This window comes from Penicillium arizonense, assembly GCF_001773325.1.
Source record: "Penicillium arizonense strain CBS 141311 chromosome Unknown PENARI_contig035, whole genome shotgun sequence".
In the NCBI taxonomy this organism is placed as follows: domain Eukaryota; kingdom Fungi; phylum Ascomycota; class Eurotiomycetes; order Eurotiales; family Aspergillaceae; genus Penicillium; species Penicillium arizonense.
The window spans coordinates 1,857-19,693 of NW_019173312.1; the positions used below are offsets into that span (position 1 = coordinate 1,857).

General features: G+C 43.7%; 4 protein-coding genes across 4 annotated transcripts; 3 read left to right on the forward strand and 1 right to left on the reverse strand.

Annotated features, from left to right (window-relative positions):
- Positions 1–7,654: 7,654 nt before the first annotated feature.
- On the forward strand, positions 7,655–8,833 carry PENARI_c035G08979 (porphobilinogen synthase HEM2; the record flags this gene model as incomplete). Its single annotated transcript, XM_022636813.1, has 2 exons — positions 7,655–7,876; positions 7,931–8,833. The coding sequence occupies 2 exons, from the start codon at positions 7,655–7,657 to the stop codon at positions 8,831–8,833; spliced, it is 1,125 nt and encodes a 374-aa protein (XP_022483356.1).
- A 521-nt stretch (positions 8,834–9,354) lies between these two features.
- PENARI_c035G05876 (uncharacterized protein) lies at positions 9,355–11,348 on the reverse strand (the record flags this gene model as incomplete). Its single annotated transcript, XM_022636791.1, has 2 exons — positions 9,355–10,541; positions 10,619–11,348. The coding sequence occupies 2 exons, from the start codon at positions 11,346–11,348 to the stop codon at positions 9,355–9,357; spliced, it is 1,917 nt and encodes a 638-aa protein (XP_022483369.1).
- A 1,221-nt stretch (positions 11,349–12,569) lies between these two features.
- Positions 12,570–16,306, forward strand: PENARI_c035G00189 (exportin CRM1; the record flags this gene model as incomplete). The annotated part of the gene is made up of 9 exons (XM_022636754.1): positions 12,570–12,635; positions 12,737–12,766; positions 12,833–12,905; positions 12,974–13,045; positions 13,100–13,812; positions 13,871–14,642; positions 14,699–15,778; positions 15,832–16,003; positions 16,066–16,306. 9 exons carry the CDS (start codon positions 12,570–12,572, stop codon positions 16,304–16,306), a joined length of 3,219 nt encoding a protein of 1,072 aa, XP_022483317.1.
- A 512-nt stretch (positions 16,307–16,818) lies between these two features.
- Positions 16,819–17,609, forward strand: PENARI_c035G00209 (PPP1R11/YPI1 family protein; the record flags this gene model as incomplete). Its single annotated transcript, XM_022636755.1, has 3 exons — positions 16,819–17,029; positions 17,081–17,116; positions 17,173–17,609. The coding sequence occupies 3 exons, from the start codon at positions 16,819–16,821 to the stop codon at positions 17,607–17,609; spliced, it is 684 nt and encodes a 227-aa protein (XP_022483329.1).
- Positions 17,610–17,837: the final 228 nt, after the last annotated feature.

The window sequence follows — 17,837 nt, forward strand, 5'->3', positions numbered from 1 at the left end:
AATTGGTGGCATAGTGGGTGGTTAAAAATAGAGTGTCTAATTAATTGACGCGTTTTACGTTAGGTGGCCCACTCGGTAGGGGTGGCCTACTCGGTAGGGAAATACGTTAATAAAATATATTATAGGTAATATATTAAGTAATACGCCTTAATTTCCCTTTTATATTGTAATTGGTTAAGCCTATTTAAATTAAACAAAAGACAGATAATATACCTTATATCATATAGTACTAGTAAGATGACTTTAAGCATAAGCTAACGTATTTCATAAGGGAGCTGCGCACCCCACCCAAAACGCGTTAATTAATTAGACTCTCTATTTTTAACCACCCACTATGCCACCAATTCGTACTCAATCCTCTCAAAATTCAATTAAAAAAGAGGGTAGGATCTTATTAGCTATTTAGGCTATTTAGAAGTAAGAAATTGGCACTATTCGTGTAGTAGCGCGTGTATTTGATATGCCTAAATCGACACTCCGTTCGCGTCTTAAGGGTTCTATAAATCGTATTGAAACTCGCGTAAATAGTTATAAATTGACTAAAATTGAAGAGGAATCCCTTTAAAGATAGATTCTCTCTATAGATTCTCGCGGAGTAGCCCCTTAGCCTTCTTCGGTATAAGAAATAGCTAATTTACTACTTACGGCGCGTGGATCTACCCCTATTATTTTAGTCGGTAAGAATTGGGTTATAAACTTCGTGAAAAGGTATCTAATCCTATTATCTTAGTTCTTAAAACAGTACAATTTTAAGCGTGCGTAATACGAAGACCTAAAAATTATTAAAGAATAGTTTTCTCTCGTCTAAAAGACTATACTTTAATACGGCATCGACCCCGATGATATCTATAACTTTAATAAGACTAGTTTTGCTATAGGCTTAATTACGACCGCGAAGGTTATTATAAGAAGGGAATACTACGGTCGGTAAGCACTTTTATAACCTAGAAATCGCGCGTAGGTGACTATAATTGAGTGTATAAATACTTTAGGGTAGGCGCTTCCTCTGTGCGTGATTTTTAAAGGCAAAGTCTTTATTAAATCTTAGTTCAATAGCCTCCCGGACTATTAGAGACTTAAGGTTAGTCCTAATAGATAGACTTCCGATAAAATTGGTCTTTAGTAGCTCGAAAAGCTCTTTATTCCGTCTACTTCTTCGCGTATAAAGGGGAAGTATAGACTTTTAATACTCGACGGCCACGGAAGTTATTTAACCCTAAAATTTGACGGAATCTATAAAAAAAAAAATATTATCGCAATTTATATACCTCCGCACTTATCTCACCTTTTATAGCCTCTTAATATTAGCTATTTTACGGTATTAAAGCGGTCGTATAGTTAACTTATCGAATTAAAGATACGTATTAGAATTAACTATATTAATAAGCTAGACTTTCTCAAAGTCTACCCGTCCGCGCGAATTAAGGTATTTAAATCGGAGACTATTAAGAATAGCTTCGCCGCCGCTAGTTTAATACCTTATAACCCTAATTAAGTGATCTTAAAGCTCGATATTCGCCTTCGAACCCCGACACCCCCCTTAAGCTAAGGAAGCGAGTAGGATCTAAAAACGCCTTTAGACTACGCCTAATATAAAAGTAAGCTTCCTTAATTTTAGCTTTACTAAAAACGCGCTTATAAAGCCTACCTAGCCCGCTTAACTCCGCGATAAATTAGGTTTTAAAGGCTTACTAAATTACAATACAATCAATAGCTATTCTCGAGAAAGAAGTAGGCGATTTACGCGCTAAAAATGAGAAGAAGAAGTGAAAAAAGACTAGATCTATAAGGCAGTTCACTTCCGAAGAAGGTCTCTTAGTTTTAGAGGCCTCTACCTTATTAGCGTAGCTAGAGTAAGCGGTTTTAGCACAAATACCCCGTGAGGCAGAATCGGCTATAGCACCTTTACAGCCACGTAAGAGGGCCTTACCAAAGTGCAGTATCTATAGAATTTAGGGTTATAAAATAACTATATGTCCTAATAGACCTCAAGTTTAGCTTATTGAATTTAATGGCGTATTACATTTAAAATTGATAGGTTTGGTGGGGTGCGCAGCTCGCTTGTGTGCGCAGCTCGCTTGTGAAATACGTTATAGTAATAGAATTAAATATTATATACGTGTTAAATAAAATATATAGTAAATTTAATCGAGATTTTAATTTAAAAAAGGTTTACTATCTTATATTCCTATATATTTATATTCATATAACTTATTAAGGTAAAATATTAGTAACGGTCGGTATATAGTTAATACTACTAAGGAATATTATACTACCGGCCTTACTACACGTAAGTAGTAGAACTATAGAGGCGGTAAGAAGGAAATATAGTAATTAGCTAGTTAGGGGTTTAGTTATTATTATTAGTTCCGTATCTCTTTCTCTTTCTCTTTCTCTCGTCTCTTCTCTAGTTAAATATATTTAGACGAGAATACCCTTATTTCTTACTAGGTTTGCCGCTTATAATTTATAGTTATTATTATTTATCTTTATTATTTAGGCCCGAAGTAACTTTGTATACCTTTATAATATAAATTTATCCGAAGAATGGTAAACGTATTATTGGACTTAAATATTAAAAAATAATTAGTATCTTATAAGTAGAAGTAAAATTTTTTTAGAATTCTATTAATATAATATTTTGAAATAGAGGACTTTGCTATTCGACCAAAAAGTAACGCTGCTTAATGGTGTTAGGCTTATATCTTAAAATAATACTTAAGAATAAAGGTATTATTTTATTCTAACTAGTCCTAAAATACGATTGATATAAGCTAAATTATACTAACTTAAAATAAGAACTATATTTAGTTTTGAAACGGGGTTTAATACTAATATTAGCGAACGATTTAGATATCTATATAATATATATTTATAAGAGGAATCTAGTATAATTGATAGACCTTCTTACGGACTAGGTAAACTAATAATCCGGTTTACCGCGGTAGCTAATAAGTAATCTAGGCGCGGATTTGAGAGCGCTAGGAGTAGTAGTAGGAGGGAGAGATAATATCTTAGCCTACGAAGCGCTTAGTAAAATAGCCTAATAAGAAGGTACTACGATTATATGAATGAGGTATTTAATATACGTGCTAGCTAGGTAAGCGAGCTAGCTACCTACTAATTATTAATAGTATTAAATCATATATTTTAGCACTATAACGTCTTATAATAAAAGATAAAGCTATTTAGACCTCTTGAGGTACCTATTTCTCTTATATCCTATATTTTTATAAAGGCTATACCGCTACCTTGCTCTCTAAGGCGGCTAAGTAGGTGTTAGCGAAGACCCCCCTCCTTAGCTAATCCTACTTTATTAGCTATTTCTAGCGCTAAAACCGTTAACAAAGTATCTAAAATAGTTATACTACCTTTATAAGCTATTAGCTTCCTTATACGCTCGTTCTTATAGGTAGTCTTTATATTAGTACCCCGTAATTTGCTATTTTACTATCGTATAATAGTAGCGCTATATATAGGTAAAAAGTAGCCTTCTATAATATACTTAAAAGCTACCTCTACCCGTAATAGGATAATCTAGAGATCGTAAGGAGAGAGACGTATAAAGTAATGAATGTAATGATATTTGCTGAATAGGGGCAAAGCACTAATAGAGGATAGAGGAGAGAAAAGGGAAGAGAGAGCTAGCTAACTAAGGATTAGTTCAACTACTATGAGCGAGTTACGTGATCTAGATAGTTATCTTATAGCATTTTATTAATATATAATGCTTACTACCGTATATCTTTTACTATATATAGAGTTTTTTGGGTAGAATAAGGCTCGAACCGCTTATGTGGCTCGGAGGTAGGAGTGTATAGGCGTATACTTTTATATACCCCTTATAAGAGGGTCTTATAACTTAGGCTATCCTTAACACCCTATAGCTATTGGTCTATATTAATATATAAATTAAAGGTGTTAAGTAGATATCTATTCCTTAAATAGCCGTGTTATGGGACTACCCCCTACCCGAGAGCCCTTAGCTATAATATAATTCTTAGCTATAATGCAAATTTCCTAATTTTCAACTTTACGCGAATTTTTACCTACTAAGAATGCTAAAAAAAGCTCGTGATAAAGAGGCTCTGCTAGCTAAGGTATTAGATACTTATAAATCATACGAATTTTTACTATGTAAGGCTATAGACTATTATCGCGTGTCTTATTTAAAGCTTCGCGGTCGTAAAAATAGAAAGATATCTCTCTCTAATTGCACTACTACTAATAATATATTAAATTCGAATTAGGAAAATATTTTAATTAGCTAGATCGAAGTGCTAAATTATTACTATATATCTCTATATATAAAAGATACTAAAAATACTATAAATAGCCTATTAAAAATAGTAGGTTTAGAGAGAGTTATTAGTCTAATATATAGCTATTAGTTTATATAGCGTCTACCTATATATATTAAGCTTATATCTAAGAATAAAAGGAATCTTTACGAATTAAAGCTAAGGATTCTAGAGTTACTAGCTATTAGTATAATAAGCTTACTTATCTCTATCGTAAGTATAATTTTAAACCTTATAAGATCTATAATTAGGATAAAACTAGCTTCTAAAATAGCGAAGGATTTAACTAATATATTAAGATATAAGCCTGACTATTAAGTAGCGTTAATTTTTGGTTAAATAGCAAATTCCTCTATTCTAAGATAATATACTTCTTATACCAATCCTAACATCCCTAGTAGCCGCTCCTACTAGTACTCCTGAGTATATTATAGCCTTCCTTACTACTAATATCTCTATTACTACCCTTATTAGTTCTAATATTAAAGCCTCCGCTTTAGTAGCTAAGATTAAGACGTTAGATTTTATAGACCTAGAACCTATTTTTCTTAGAAAGGTAGCATCTAATCCTATCTTAATTTCATATCTCTCCCTATAGTACTTGCTAATCTTAGTTCCTAAGATTTATTCCCTAGGCCTTTTTAGGCGAACGTACTTTTAGTATATTAGCTATATCTGAATTAGGTACTTGCTATATGTTTACTAAGCGCCGTAGGAGTTTAGCTTTATTAAAGTACGACTAATATCTAGATAAACGTTGTCCCTATAAGCTACCTCCTAACAATCCAGTACTCCTTAAGATATATACTCGCGTATTACTCTACTATAATCCTAAGAATAAAGTACTATAGATAAGGGCGGTCTAAGACAGGATCTAGCTTATACCCTATAATCGCACTAAGGCTTATAATAAGAAGGACCATTATCTTTTTTAATATAGGCTAGGGCTATAAAGGCTAGGGCTATAGCTACTACGATAGAAGAGGCTTAAGGTAATATTACTCTAGCGACTAACCCTAAGACTAAATCTAAGAAAGCGGTCTCTAGAAATGCTTAGTCTCCTTCTAAAATTAAGTCTAGTTAAGAGTATCCTTCCTAGGATAAGAATAAGACTAATAAGTAGTCATATTATTAGGGGACCGGTAATTCAACACCTCCCTGCCTGAATCATTAGGCACCAAACCCCAATCCGGTCACCGCCTTTATCACCGCTTTTGTACCGAACTTTTATTTTATTACCACCTGGTCTACCACTTCACTGCAGATAGACTAGAACTTGAGGTACCTCTAATTACTATGTAAACCCCTAGTAAAAAAAGGTCACTCCTGTTCCACTATAGTACCCAATAAGAAATTCAAAATAATTGCTGTTTACACCTTCAAACCTCCTATTTTACTACCCATTTCTTTCGCGTTTCACTCTCCTTTACTATGGCTTCCTCGCAGCCTGATTTGCCGTCCGATTCTGAGCCTGAAGCTATTCCCGAGTCCCCACCAACGCTGTATAGGCCAATTCCTTCATTTCTACGGAGTTTTTGAAATAGCATCTATTTCCTATTTGGGACTAGCGCCGTGCAGTTGGCGTAGTAGGTGGTAGAGTACAAAAGGGACTTCATTTAATTAGGGGGTCGCATAGTAAATGTAAGTACCTTATGCATGGTCGGTGGTTGCAGAAATATGTCCGGCAGAAAAAAAATTGGCCTGGGGATTCAGGCAGGGGGGATTGAAATAGGCAAAGGGGTGCTGAATTACCGGTCCCCTATTATTATTACCTTTTATATTATTATATTCTTTACTGTTCGTAATGAAATAAATAATAAATTATCTTAGGGCTAGCGAACCAAACAGAGATTGCGTGGGTGACTGCCTGGGTTAGTCGGCACGTGAGCTAAGCGCGTACTTAAAACTGTGAGAGGGTATGACTGCCGCTAGGCAGTCATAGTGGCCTTTTTGGTTCACGTTCTACCTTACTGAGCTCTCACGGTAGGGTCCAACACTATATATGTATCTAGAGGGGTTTTACCTTCTTAGGTAGGCTTAAGTCCTTCGTAAATAGTAATAATTATTACTACTATTATTACTACAGTATTTTCTTCTTTAAATCTAGCGTATAAAATTATTCTTAAAGATTTATACCACTTTAGTCTACTATAGCTCTAATTTTCATTCTTATTTAGTCTTAGATTTATTATATCCTTTCTACTTAACTAGATACTCTATATACCTAAGTGCCTTTTTATACTAGTGGTTATATATTTCTTTATTCTTATACTCTAGTTCCTTATTACTAGTATAAGGTCTATAACCCTCTAAAATATTTATCTAGTGTAAATATATAAACGATATAATATAATAAGGGATAATATAGGAGTGAAAGAATATAGTAGGCTCACTAATCAGTAAAATATCTCTAGCCTAGGAGAATCTAATCTCTAGTTTATATAATACTATTTTATAGCATTCTTAATGTTTTTATCTGTACATATCCTACTTTCTTAAAGGCTCTTACTTTTACGCTTTAATATGAGTCTTGTAGATATCTTTTAATATTAGTCCTAGGATTAGGAATAAACGCTTATTACGCGACATAAGGAGTGGCTTGGATAACGCTACAGTAGACGCTATTATAATATATTGAAGTGGGGAACCATAAAGGGGAACTATATGCCTGTCAGGACCACTGCCTGGCTGAGGAGGTCGGCGACACCTGAGGCACTGATAGCTGCCTCAGGACGTACTGTAAAAGGATGATCCAGGACCTCACCGCCCACGAATGGGCCAGTCTGTATATAAGCATTTCCCGCTGGACCGTGGAACGGGCCGGCGTTCAGTCCCTATTGTACTACACGCGTAACTGGGCCATCCACCTCGCTTACCCACCCAAACCTAGAGACTGCGTGGTCTCACAGTAGTATCGCTAAAAGCGACCAAGGAATCATCTCGCAGCAGGGAGTCGAAGGGTCATCGCAAAATAGCCCCCATCTACAGAGACCAAGTAAAACAGTTCAGCGCGCTTGTGGATAGTGTTAGGCGCCGGCGCTAAATTAGACCCACATGAGCCTCTACAGCGCTAACGTATATATTGTCTGTTTTTTAAAGCCATTTTCAAAGCTGAGTTGTTCATTGTGGGTGCCTTTACTAGCCTTGAAGATTCCGCTCGTTGCAGTCTAATGACTATGAACTGAACAGTAAATATATATAACCTCGTAGACTGTCACGTCACGTGCAACGGGTATTCGGCTCCTTGGTAGGCGTGGCGTCGCTGAGTCAAGCCCTGAAGCCAATCAGATTGATCCGTATTCACCTTATCCTCCTCAATTCCACTTTCCCTCCACATTCTTCCTCAACTCATAATGTCGTTTTCTAATTTGGTATCCGACATTGCTTTCCGTGATGCTCGTGTCGACGATGGCAGTTCACAAATCTCTCATGCCCGATCTCATGCGACCGCACGGTCGTACACAAGTACTGCCGCTACAAGCGTGAGCATCTCCGGCGAAGTGTCCAGCCAGCTGCATTCGGGATATAGCCATCCATTGACCAGGGCATGGCAGGCCGAGAGACAATTGACCAAGGTTTGTTCTCGATGCTGGAACCTAGGTCGCACCGACAGCCGTTAACCTCTCTAGGACATGCTCATTTATCCGTTGTTCATCACAGACAATCCTGACGAGGAGACTCCAATTCCATCATTGCCCAATCAATACCGCCGTGGAATTAACCGCCTAGTCCCTTTCCTTATCCCTCTAGTGCGGAAGGGTCTGCGATCGGTGATGTTGTTTGGAGTTCCTCTCCAGCCGTCGGCTAAAGATGCGCTCGGAACCGCCGCGGATGATCCCGATGGTCCTGTGATTCAATCCATTCGATTGCTGCGATCCCGTTTCCCTCAACTCTACATCACTACTGATGTATGCCTCTGCGAGTATACATCACACGGCCACTGCGGCATTCTTCGGGAAGATGGCACCTTGGACAATGCGCAGTCTGTTGACCGGATCTCTGATGTGGCCATTGCATATGCCGCAGCAGGAGCTCACTGTGTGGCGCCCTCTGACATGAATGATGGAAGAATCCGCGCCATCAAGTTGAAGTTAATTGAAGCCGGTGTGGCACACCGCGTGCTCTTGATGTCCTACAGTGCCAAATTCAGTGGGTGTCTATATGGCCCGTTCCGCGATGCGGCGGGCTCATGCCCCTCATTCGGAGATCGTCGCTGCTATCAACTGCCCCCAGGTGGTCGTGGCCTCGCCCGCCGTGCCATCCAAAGAGACATGGCTGAGGGTGCTGATATCATCATGGTCAAGCCAGCCAGCAGTTACCTGGATATCATCCGGGATGCCAAAGACTTGGCAAAGGATCTTCCAGTAGCCGCCTACCAGGTCAGTGGCGAATTTGCAATGATCCACGCTGCTGCCAAGGCTGGTGTGTTTAACCTGAAAGATATGGCCTTTGAAAGCACCGAAGGCATCTTGAGAGCGGGAGCTGGTATCGTCATCAGTTATTTTGTTCCAGAGTTTCTCGATTGGCTCTAGATGTTGGGTTTCTTCCTTTATTTGTGTCTCAAAAGTGCAATTGTTGGGCCTCGGGGTCTACTTGTGATTATGATGACTGCATTTCTACCCTTGGTTAGAGGGATTCCCCTTATGTGACATGACTTTTCCATTCTTGATATTTAATAATTACCCCTAAGAATGTCATTTCTTATATTTAAGACGTGGAGTTTTCTATTCTGTAAAAGGAAATTGTGGGAAAGTAGCCCTGGAGGGCACTAGACTTGCTTTGGAATACTAAATATCAGAATCAAGATATGGAAGACCATGCAGAAGCTTTGTGTATGTACTGCAAGACGACACCGGGCTCGCCAAAGAAATAGCGCTAATAAATACAAGGAAGCCATTCGTTAGCGACAGTGGATATCGTAGAAATAAAACCAAAAAAGAAAAGGGAAAAGGGAAAAAAGGCCTCAAATCATAACTCTGTTCGTCGGCTCATGACCTCCAGGGTTGGTATAGCCTGTCCTGGCCTCCACACATACAATTACACATAACTTCATTCACATCAAGTTGGGTTTCAATCCCTGATGCGTGTAAGCCGCAACATTTGTCCTGACAACCTCTCCCGGGGCCACATAAGCACCACGTTCAAGGCGGACACCCGGATAGATGATGCACCCAGCGCCGAGATAGCACTCCTGTTCGATAATGACTTGGCGGCCTTGATACCGAATCTGCGAGCCCTTGCGCTCCTGCATGTTAGGAGAAGCCGTCGAAGTAAGTATTTTGACATCGGGGCCTATCCAGGTGTGACAACCGATGCGGATGCCACAGTCATCCACAAACAGGCAATTCTCTGAGATCATGACATTCTCTTCAATATGAATATTGTATCCATAATGGCAGGTAAAAGGTGCCTCAACCACCACTCCTTGGCTAATGGACCCGACGGATCGAAATTCACCGACCCCAGGTGAATTGACAAAGGAACTTGCTGGGGGTACAATCAGTTCCTTTAGCAATCGGTTTTGCTCTTTTGTGCTGACTCCGGTGAGTGGATTGCAGGCATTGTTGAATCTCCACAGTGCGCCTCGACAACGGTCCCGGTCCTCTACGAGATGAACATCGAATGGTCGATAGAGGTCACCTCGGATCATCTTATCCTTCTCGGTATCAGCAGACAACTGTTGCTCTATGCTGAGTGCCATGCGGGCTTGCACCTGCGGGCTGTTCGTATCCACCGACGCAACGGGCAAGGTCCGTTGCTCCACACTCTGGAATATAGGCAAATTGGATTTCGGATGAGATCCGTGACCTATGTCCCGAATGGATGGGACTACGGGGTAGTCGGGTTTGGATCGTCCCTCTCGCGTTAGTTCATGGATGGATGGAACTTCCCGATAATCGGGCTTTGCCATCGGTTCGGATACATAAGGCGGATGGCCAGCACCTGGCCAGCCTTGTTTTGACCACCCATGACTAGATCCTGTGTTGTTCGAGTTGTACTGTGGCACAGGACGATCGTTATCTTCGACTACCAGGGGCCGAATTTTGGTCGCCTCCATATGCTCCAGGGCAGGCTGTCGATCATGGTGTCGAGTGGTTTCCTGCACATACGGACCATTTATGTCTGGGTACCCTTCTTTGGATTGCAACGGAATAGGTGTTTTTGTGCTGGATGGCTTTTGCCAGGTGCTCCTTGAAGAGTATCCTTCACACAAAAAACCGCCACGAAGACAGTTGTTGCCTACAATACATCATTAATGTCGCTCCTTGCCTAATGTGGATTGCCAGAGGCACCAGAACCACTGGGGATCGACTTACATGCCGGATGTTGCTCGTCGCATTTCTTCTTTCTGCGGCGGCAGGTCATGCAGCCTGTCTTTGTTCGGTTACTAAATACCCGCTTCCTTTTTGGAGCCACCTGCATAGCCCCATGCCGTTCTGGCGCATATCCGGGAGACGAAGCCTGAGCGCCCGGCGTAGAGCGATTTACACCGGGCCTCTCATGGCTTGCCTCCCGTTGCAGAGCATCCGCCAAATGGGCATCTGAGGCATCAATCTGTTGGGCTCGTTGTGCTTGAGTGATCAGCTGAGAATCATATTCTGACCAAGGACTGTTGGCTGATGTCTGGCCCGCATCATTGCCTTCGGACCGATGCGAAGGCGTTGCTGATTGATTGCCCCGTTCCTCTGATACCGATCCTGGCATCGTAGGGTTGGATTGGATTTCAGGACGATTCCCAGGACTTCTGGAAGAATCTCCCTCGTGGTTTGAGGATTCTTGATCTCGTGATTCTGATCTTTTTCTCTTATTCTTGCTGGATACCGGAGGCGAGGATCTCTGGGACAACCTTTCATCAGGATCTTTTACTCCCCGGTTCTCTCGCCGATCCGTATTGGTCTTTTCTTGAAGACCACGTTCTCCGGGATTCCCGCCGATCACAGGCTCTCTGCCATTGACTGCAGTAAAGCGGGATGGGCTATGTTCCGTCCCTGTTTCAGTACCGGAATCGTGGCCATTCATCACGGGTGCAGCTGCAAGGGCCGTCATCTGAATAGACAGATATACCAAGGCTCAAATTTTAGAAAGAAAGGCTAAACAATTCCCCATAGAAAAAAAGGAAAAAAAGAAAAGAAAGAGTTAAAGTCTCATAGATACTTAGAGCGCGGCAAGTTAAGAGTGGGGCGAGATCGGGCAGATTATGAGATCAAAGAGAAAAAGGGAAAGAAAAGGGAAAAACACGCTGAAAGGGAGGAGGGGGGGGGAGAGAGACTAATAAGGGGACCTATAGAAAGAAAAGTACTATAGAGTAATCCCCAAAGAGAAAGGGGAAGTTGGCGCGCGATCGGCAATGACGGCGTCACGAGCGAGACCAATCGGAAGGCTGATCAACCGTGTCCAGGTGAGGCGCGGGTCTGAGACATCCAATTCCCTCGTCCCAGCGACTCCAGGCGCTTTTCCATTGGAGATGCGCGCGCGTTCCCACCGTCCCGGGTGCATGACAAATTCTGCCGCGCCTGTGTCGGCAGGGCGGTTATGCTTCGCTTAGTGGTGACCCATGGAATGGGTTGAGATCACTCGGAAGTCATGATAGATGGAATATATATAATTCGGAATGGTACTCACTTCCCTCCTGACTCTTGTCACTACTTATAATAAGGCCCGCGTTTCCACGGTCGGATCTGGCGCCCATCTCGGAAAAAATGATGACTGCAGCGTGCCGCTGCGCTAGGACCGGGAAACTAAAATCACTAGGGCACGGATGCTTTCAGCCTTGATGACAGTTAGGAGACAAAGGAAGAATGGATACTAGGTAGTAAGATGGTAAATGGTGAGAAAGAAAGTAAACTAAAGTAAAGAAACATCAATCACCCTGGATATATGCAAAGTGGAAGCGTCAAACACCGCGGATGTGTGGCGGATGTGCGTCCCGGCGTACCGTGGAACCGCCTGGCGGAACCGCTGAACCGCTGAACCGCGCCAGAGCTCAGCTGACTAACCTTGGGCCCAACATCAACTCACCGCCAGAGTCTCTGATAGCTTTGTTTTTCTCCCCTCAATTTCTTGGGCTTTTGTTGCTCTCCAGTAAGCCGCGAGTCTAGACTCTGCCCAATCATCTCCTGACTTTCGAGAGAGGTACAACCCCTCAGGACTTTACCCCACCCCCAATCCCCTTAGCCTCTGCAGCCGTCCTGGCACCTCCACTGTCCAGGCGGTTCCTTATCTCTTTTGACTCTTGAACATATCGTGGCGAGTTCGCCAGTCTGCGGGATGTCGATTTCGGTGCAAGAGCTGGACAACACCGTCCGTGCCTTGTTTGAAGGCAAAGGTGACCTGGTAAGTGATCTACGTCAGACCCCTCACATCCCACATCGCCTGGTTCTGGGTTCTGGGTTCTGCAATTCCATTCCAATACTGATATCCTTGATCACGGCTAGCAAAAACAAGCCCAGCAGACCTTGACTGAAGTAAGAGTGACTCCCTCCCTCCCTCCCCACTCGTATCAAAGACTGATCTGGAATCTTGTTTTGCAGTTCAAGCAAAATCCCGATGCCTGGGTTACCGTGGGCAACATTCTCCAAGAAGCATCATATCTTCAAACTAAATGTGTGTTTTGAACTTAAAATACCCCCACTGGTACTGATCGAAGGCCAGAGCCCTGCTGACCCTGATAGACATTGCGCTTCAAGTCCTTGACGATGTGATTATGACCCGATGGAAGGTTCTTCCAAGAGACCAATGCCAAGGTAAGAGCCACAATCACTTTGCTTCCGTCTGGTCCTAACCAAGATTGTCTCCAGGTATCCGCAATTTCATCGTCCGGTTCATCATCGAAAACTCCGATTCGGAGGAGAAGCTACACGCGGAGCGGCCCTTGTTGAACAAGCTTAATCTGGTCCTTGTCTCGATTTTGAAACAGGAATGGCCGCACAACTGGCCGAACTTTATCAACGAGATCATTTCCTCTTGCCACGCCAGCCTCTCGATTTGCGAAAACAATATGACTATTCTGCGGTTGCTGTCGGAAGAGGTCTTTGACTTTTCGCAAGATCAAATGACTTCTGTTAAAGCACGGAATCTGAAAACATCCATGACCTCTGAGTTTGCTTCCATCTTCCAACTGTGTTCTGAAGTCTTAAACACCGCGAACCAACCCAGCTTAGTCAAGGCGACTCTCGAAACTCTCCTCCGCTTCCTCAACTGGATCCCGTTGGGCTACATTTTTGAAACGCCCATCATCAACACTCTCCTCACCCGATTCCTCGGTGAGCCTGATTTCCGAAATGTGACCCTCAAGTGTCTGACGGAGATTGGTGGACTGCAAATTGGAACTCCTTACAACTATGACGAACGATTGGTGCACATGTTCACCGAGACACTCACCACCGTGTCCAACGTCATTCCTCTGTCCATGGATTTGAAGGAGACATATGCTATGAGCAATGGAAGAGACCAAGAGTTTGTATCAAACCTGGCTCTGTTCCTCTCGAGCTTCTTTAGTGCTCATCTGGATGTACGTGGGAACCCTGGTTTTTAGAGAGCACTGCTAACATATCCCTTCTTGAATCTAGCTCATTGAGAAGTTGCCGAACCAGGATTATCTTACACATGCGCACTTCTACCTCATTCGCGTCAGCCAGATTGACGACCGGGAAGTTTTCAAGATCTGTTTGGATTACTGGACTCGGCTGGTGCAAGAGCTCTACGAAGAGATGCAGCAGCTTCCCATCACCGACATCAACCCGCTAGTTTCGATGAGCGTCAGCGGCCTGGCCAATGGCGGTGCGCCCAACCCCAATACCCTAGCGAATTACCCTCTGCGTAAGCACAAGTACGAGACTGTGCTATCCAACCTCCGCACTGTGATGATCGAGAAGATGGTCCGCCCGGAGGAGGTCCTAGTTGTTGAAAACGATGAAGGTGAAATTGTCCGTGAATTTGTCAAGGAGAGCGATACCATCCAGCTTTACAAGACGATACGCGAGTGCTTGGTTTACCTGACTCACCTTGACGTGGTCGACACTGAGACCATCATGATCGAGAAACTGGCAAAGCAGGTCGATGGAACCGAATGGTCGTGGGTAAACTGCAACACCCTCTGCTGGGCCATTGGTTCCATCTCCGGCGCCATGAATGAAGAAACCGAAAAACGTTTCCTGGTCACTGTCATAAAGGACCTTCTTGGCCTCACAGAACAGAAGCGTGGAAAGGACAACAAAGCTGTGGTGGCTAGTAACATCATGTACATTGTGGGACAATACCCACGTTTCCTGAAGGCTCACTGGAAGTTCTTGAAGACTGTCGTTAACAAGCTTTTCGAATTTATGCATGAGACGCACGAAGGTAGGTTGCTCGATATCCCCCATATTTTCAAGATTCCCTAACTGACCCACATACAGGTGTCCAAGATATGGCCTGCGATACCTTCATCAAGATTGCCAACAAATGCAGACGTCATTTCGTGGCCCTTCAGCCGGGCGAGAGCGAACCCTTTATTGAGGAGATTGTTCGGAACATGCGGAAGATCACCATGGACCTTTCGCCTCAGCAGATCCACACTTTCTACGAAGCCTGTGGCTACATGATCTCTGCTCAAGGTCAAAAGACACTCCAGGACCGGCTGACTGAGAACTTGATGGCCCTTCCCAATTCCGCCTGGGACCAGATTATTGCAGAAGCCAACCAAAACCCGGCAATCCTCCAGGATGGCAACACCATCAAGATCGTTGGAAACATCATGAAGACGAATGTCGCAGCCTGTTCCTCAATTGGCACCTACTTCTATTCCCAGATCGGCCGGATCTACCATGACATGTTGAATATGTACCGGGCAGCTAGTCAGCTCATTAATGATGCCGTCGCGAATGATGGAGCCATCGCTCCCAAAACCCCCAGAGTCCGAGGACTTCGGACCATCAAAAAAGAAATTTTGAAGCTCATTGATACCTATGTGGATAAGTCAGACGACGTCACCATGGTTAACGACAGCATGGTGCCACCACTCATGGAGGCTGTCTTGATTGATTATGCTCGCAACGTTCCTGATGCCCGAGAGGCTGAGGTCCTGAATGCCATGACGACGATCATCCACAAGCTTCATAATCTGATGGAGGACAAGATTCCCGCCATCATGGATAGTGTTTTCAACTGTACTCTGGAGATGATCAACAAAGATTTCCACGAATACCCTGAACACCGAGTCGAATTCTTCAAGTTGCTCCAAGCGGTCAACCTTTACTGCTTCCAGGCGCTCCTCAAGCTCGATGCTGCGCAGTTCAAGTTTGTCATCGACTCGTGCATGTGGGCATCAAAGCATGACAACCGAGAGGTTGAGAACACTGGCCTGACCATGTGCCTGGAGCTGATGAACAACATGGCCGAAACCGACTTGCAAACTTCAAGTATCTTCTTCCGCCAGTTCTACGTCTCGATCCTTCAGGATGTTTTCTTCGTCTTGACGGACAGTGACCACAAGGCTGGTACGTATAGCCCTTGGTTTTTGACACTCAGCAAGAGACTCACAACTTTATAGGGTTTAAATCACAGGCTCTGCTTTTGCAGCGCATGTTCTTCTTCGTCGAATCTGGCAAGATCCAAGAGCCGATCTATGGCCCCGATCAAGCCCCAGCCGGAACTTCAAACAAGGAGTTCTTGCAGCAGTACATTGCAACGCTGCTCCAGAATGCTTTCAAGAATCTTCAGGAGTAAGTCTTCTAACAACTGGATCAGTGACACTTACGGAATTGTTACTAACTTTTTTCAACAGGGGACAAATTAAGCTGTTTGTCATCGGGCTGTTTGAATACACCGATGATCTCAACAAGTTCAAGACTCATCTCCGTGATTTCTTGATTTCCCTGAAGGAGTTCTCCGATGATAATGCCGATCTCTATGCCGAGGAGAGAGAACAGGCGGTGCGCGATGCCCAAACGGCCGAGCGCGACCGCGCCATGAAGGTAGGAGGTCTCTTGAAGCCATCGGAGATGGACCAGGAGGATGAGCTATGACTAGACCAAGAACTACGCACCGAGTTCGTTGCTTCTACTGGTTCTCCCGGACATGAGCAGGCTTCGAGGTTGACTTCTAGGAATGACGGCCTTGATGGCTGGTCCCTCTACGAGCTCTAGATCACGGGAAGCTGCGAGGCGCAATTCGAGGCCCATGGGAAGATGTGTGTGGATCTATTATTGTTTTTTATTTCTTTTCCTTGGCTATCGGGCATGCGACATAGACCCTATTTCTGGCTAAGCGGCGGGCTCTTCGGGGTTGGTGTATGAAGGCTCTACCGTACGGAACGGATCTACCAGTTTCATCCTCTAGTGCACTCGACCCGTGAAAGGCGAGATAGTTTTTTAACAAATGGTCTAAAAGACCAAAAAGCCAAGACCAATTCCAATTCCAATTCATTCCATAACATGTAGCTCTTGAATCCCGTGACATGTAAAGCGGTGAGCCCTTATCAGTTGCATCATCTGGAAAAGTTCCTACTTTTCATGCAACTGTATACGCCTCTCGCACAATGTCTCGAACACGCCAACCGATGTCAAATGCGCTCCAAACAACTACTGAATCTTTTCGGGACTCATCGATGGCCGGTGTTCCCGCCACCCTCAGATTGCGAGCGGAGGAAGCACCAACCAACACTCGCGAAGAAACCTCCGCGAGTCGCAGGATTAGATGGAGCGAAGATGTTGTTGACAACGAAGGCATGGGAAAGAAGAGCTCCAAAGGTACGTCGAAACTTTATGCCTCCCCACTTAAGCAACTGATTTCCCTAACAGCCCTTAGTATGCTGCATCTACCACAAAGCCCGGCCGGTAGGAGAGAGCAGCTCGGAATCCGACTCAGATTCCAGCTCCTCCGACTCAGACAGCGACACTAATGATGACCGTGCTAAACGAGCAAATCACGCTCGCCACTCACACGGGCGAGGACGGAAACCTCATGGTGAACACAACCACGCACCTGACTCAAACGAGGATGCGTGTTGCTCAGATCACGGAGCGGCGAAATCGAAGCGCCGAAAGCCAAGTCCAAATGCCTATGAGAAAATGCCCAAACCATCCAAGACCCATTCGCGGGGTCCTTGAATACCTAAATCTGATAGCTGGGGCGGGTGGCAACGAAACCCCGAGGACCACGCACGACTTGTCCGCATGCACATTACCAAAAATCATACATTTTACTTACGCTCCCCAGCTGCAACGGGTCTACGGCATTTGCACAACCCTGGGACAGATACCCCTGTCCGGCGACATGCAGGAGTACAAATGGCATGATCAAGAAGGCAGGGATGAAGACCTTTTCTGATGCTCCCTGGGTTGCACCCGGTCCGTGGAATGATTCCAACGCCACTTGAAGGGCATCACACCACTTGGGCAAATTTAGGGAGCGAATGGCCTTGGCAATATAATGAGAGAATGAATAATGACATGAAATTCTGAAGATCGGCATTGCACGGGTATCTGAAACATAACTCCAACCCGGACTGGTTTATAACGATTGTACATACATGATGGAATAGAGAATTTTGATTTC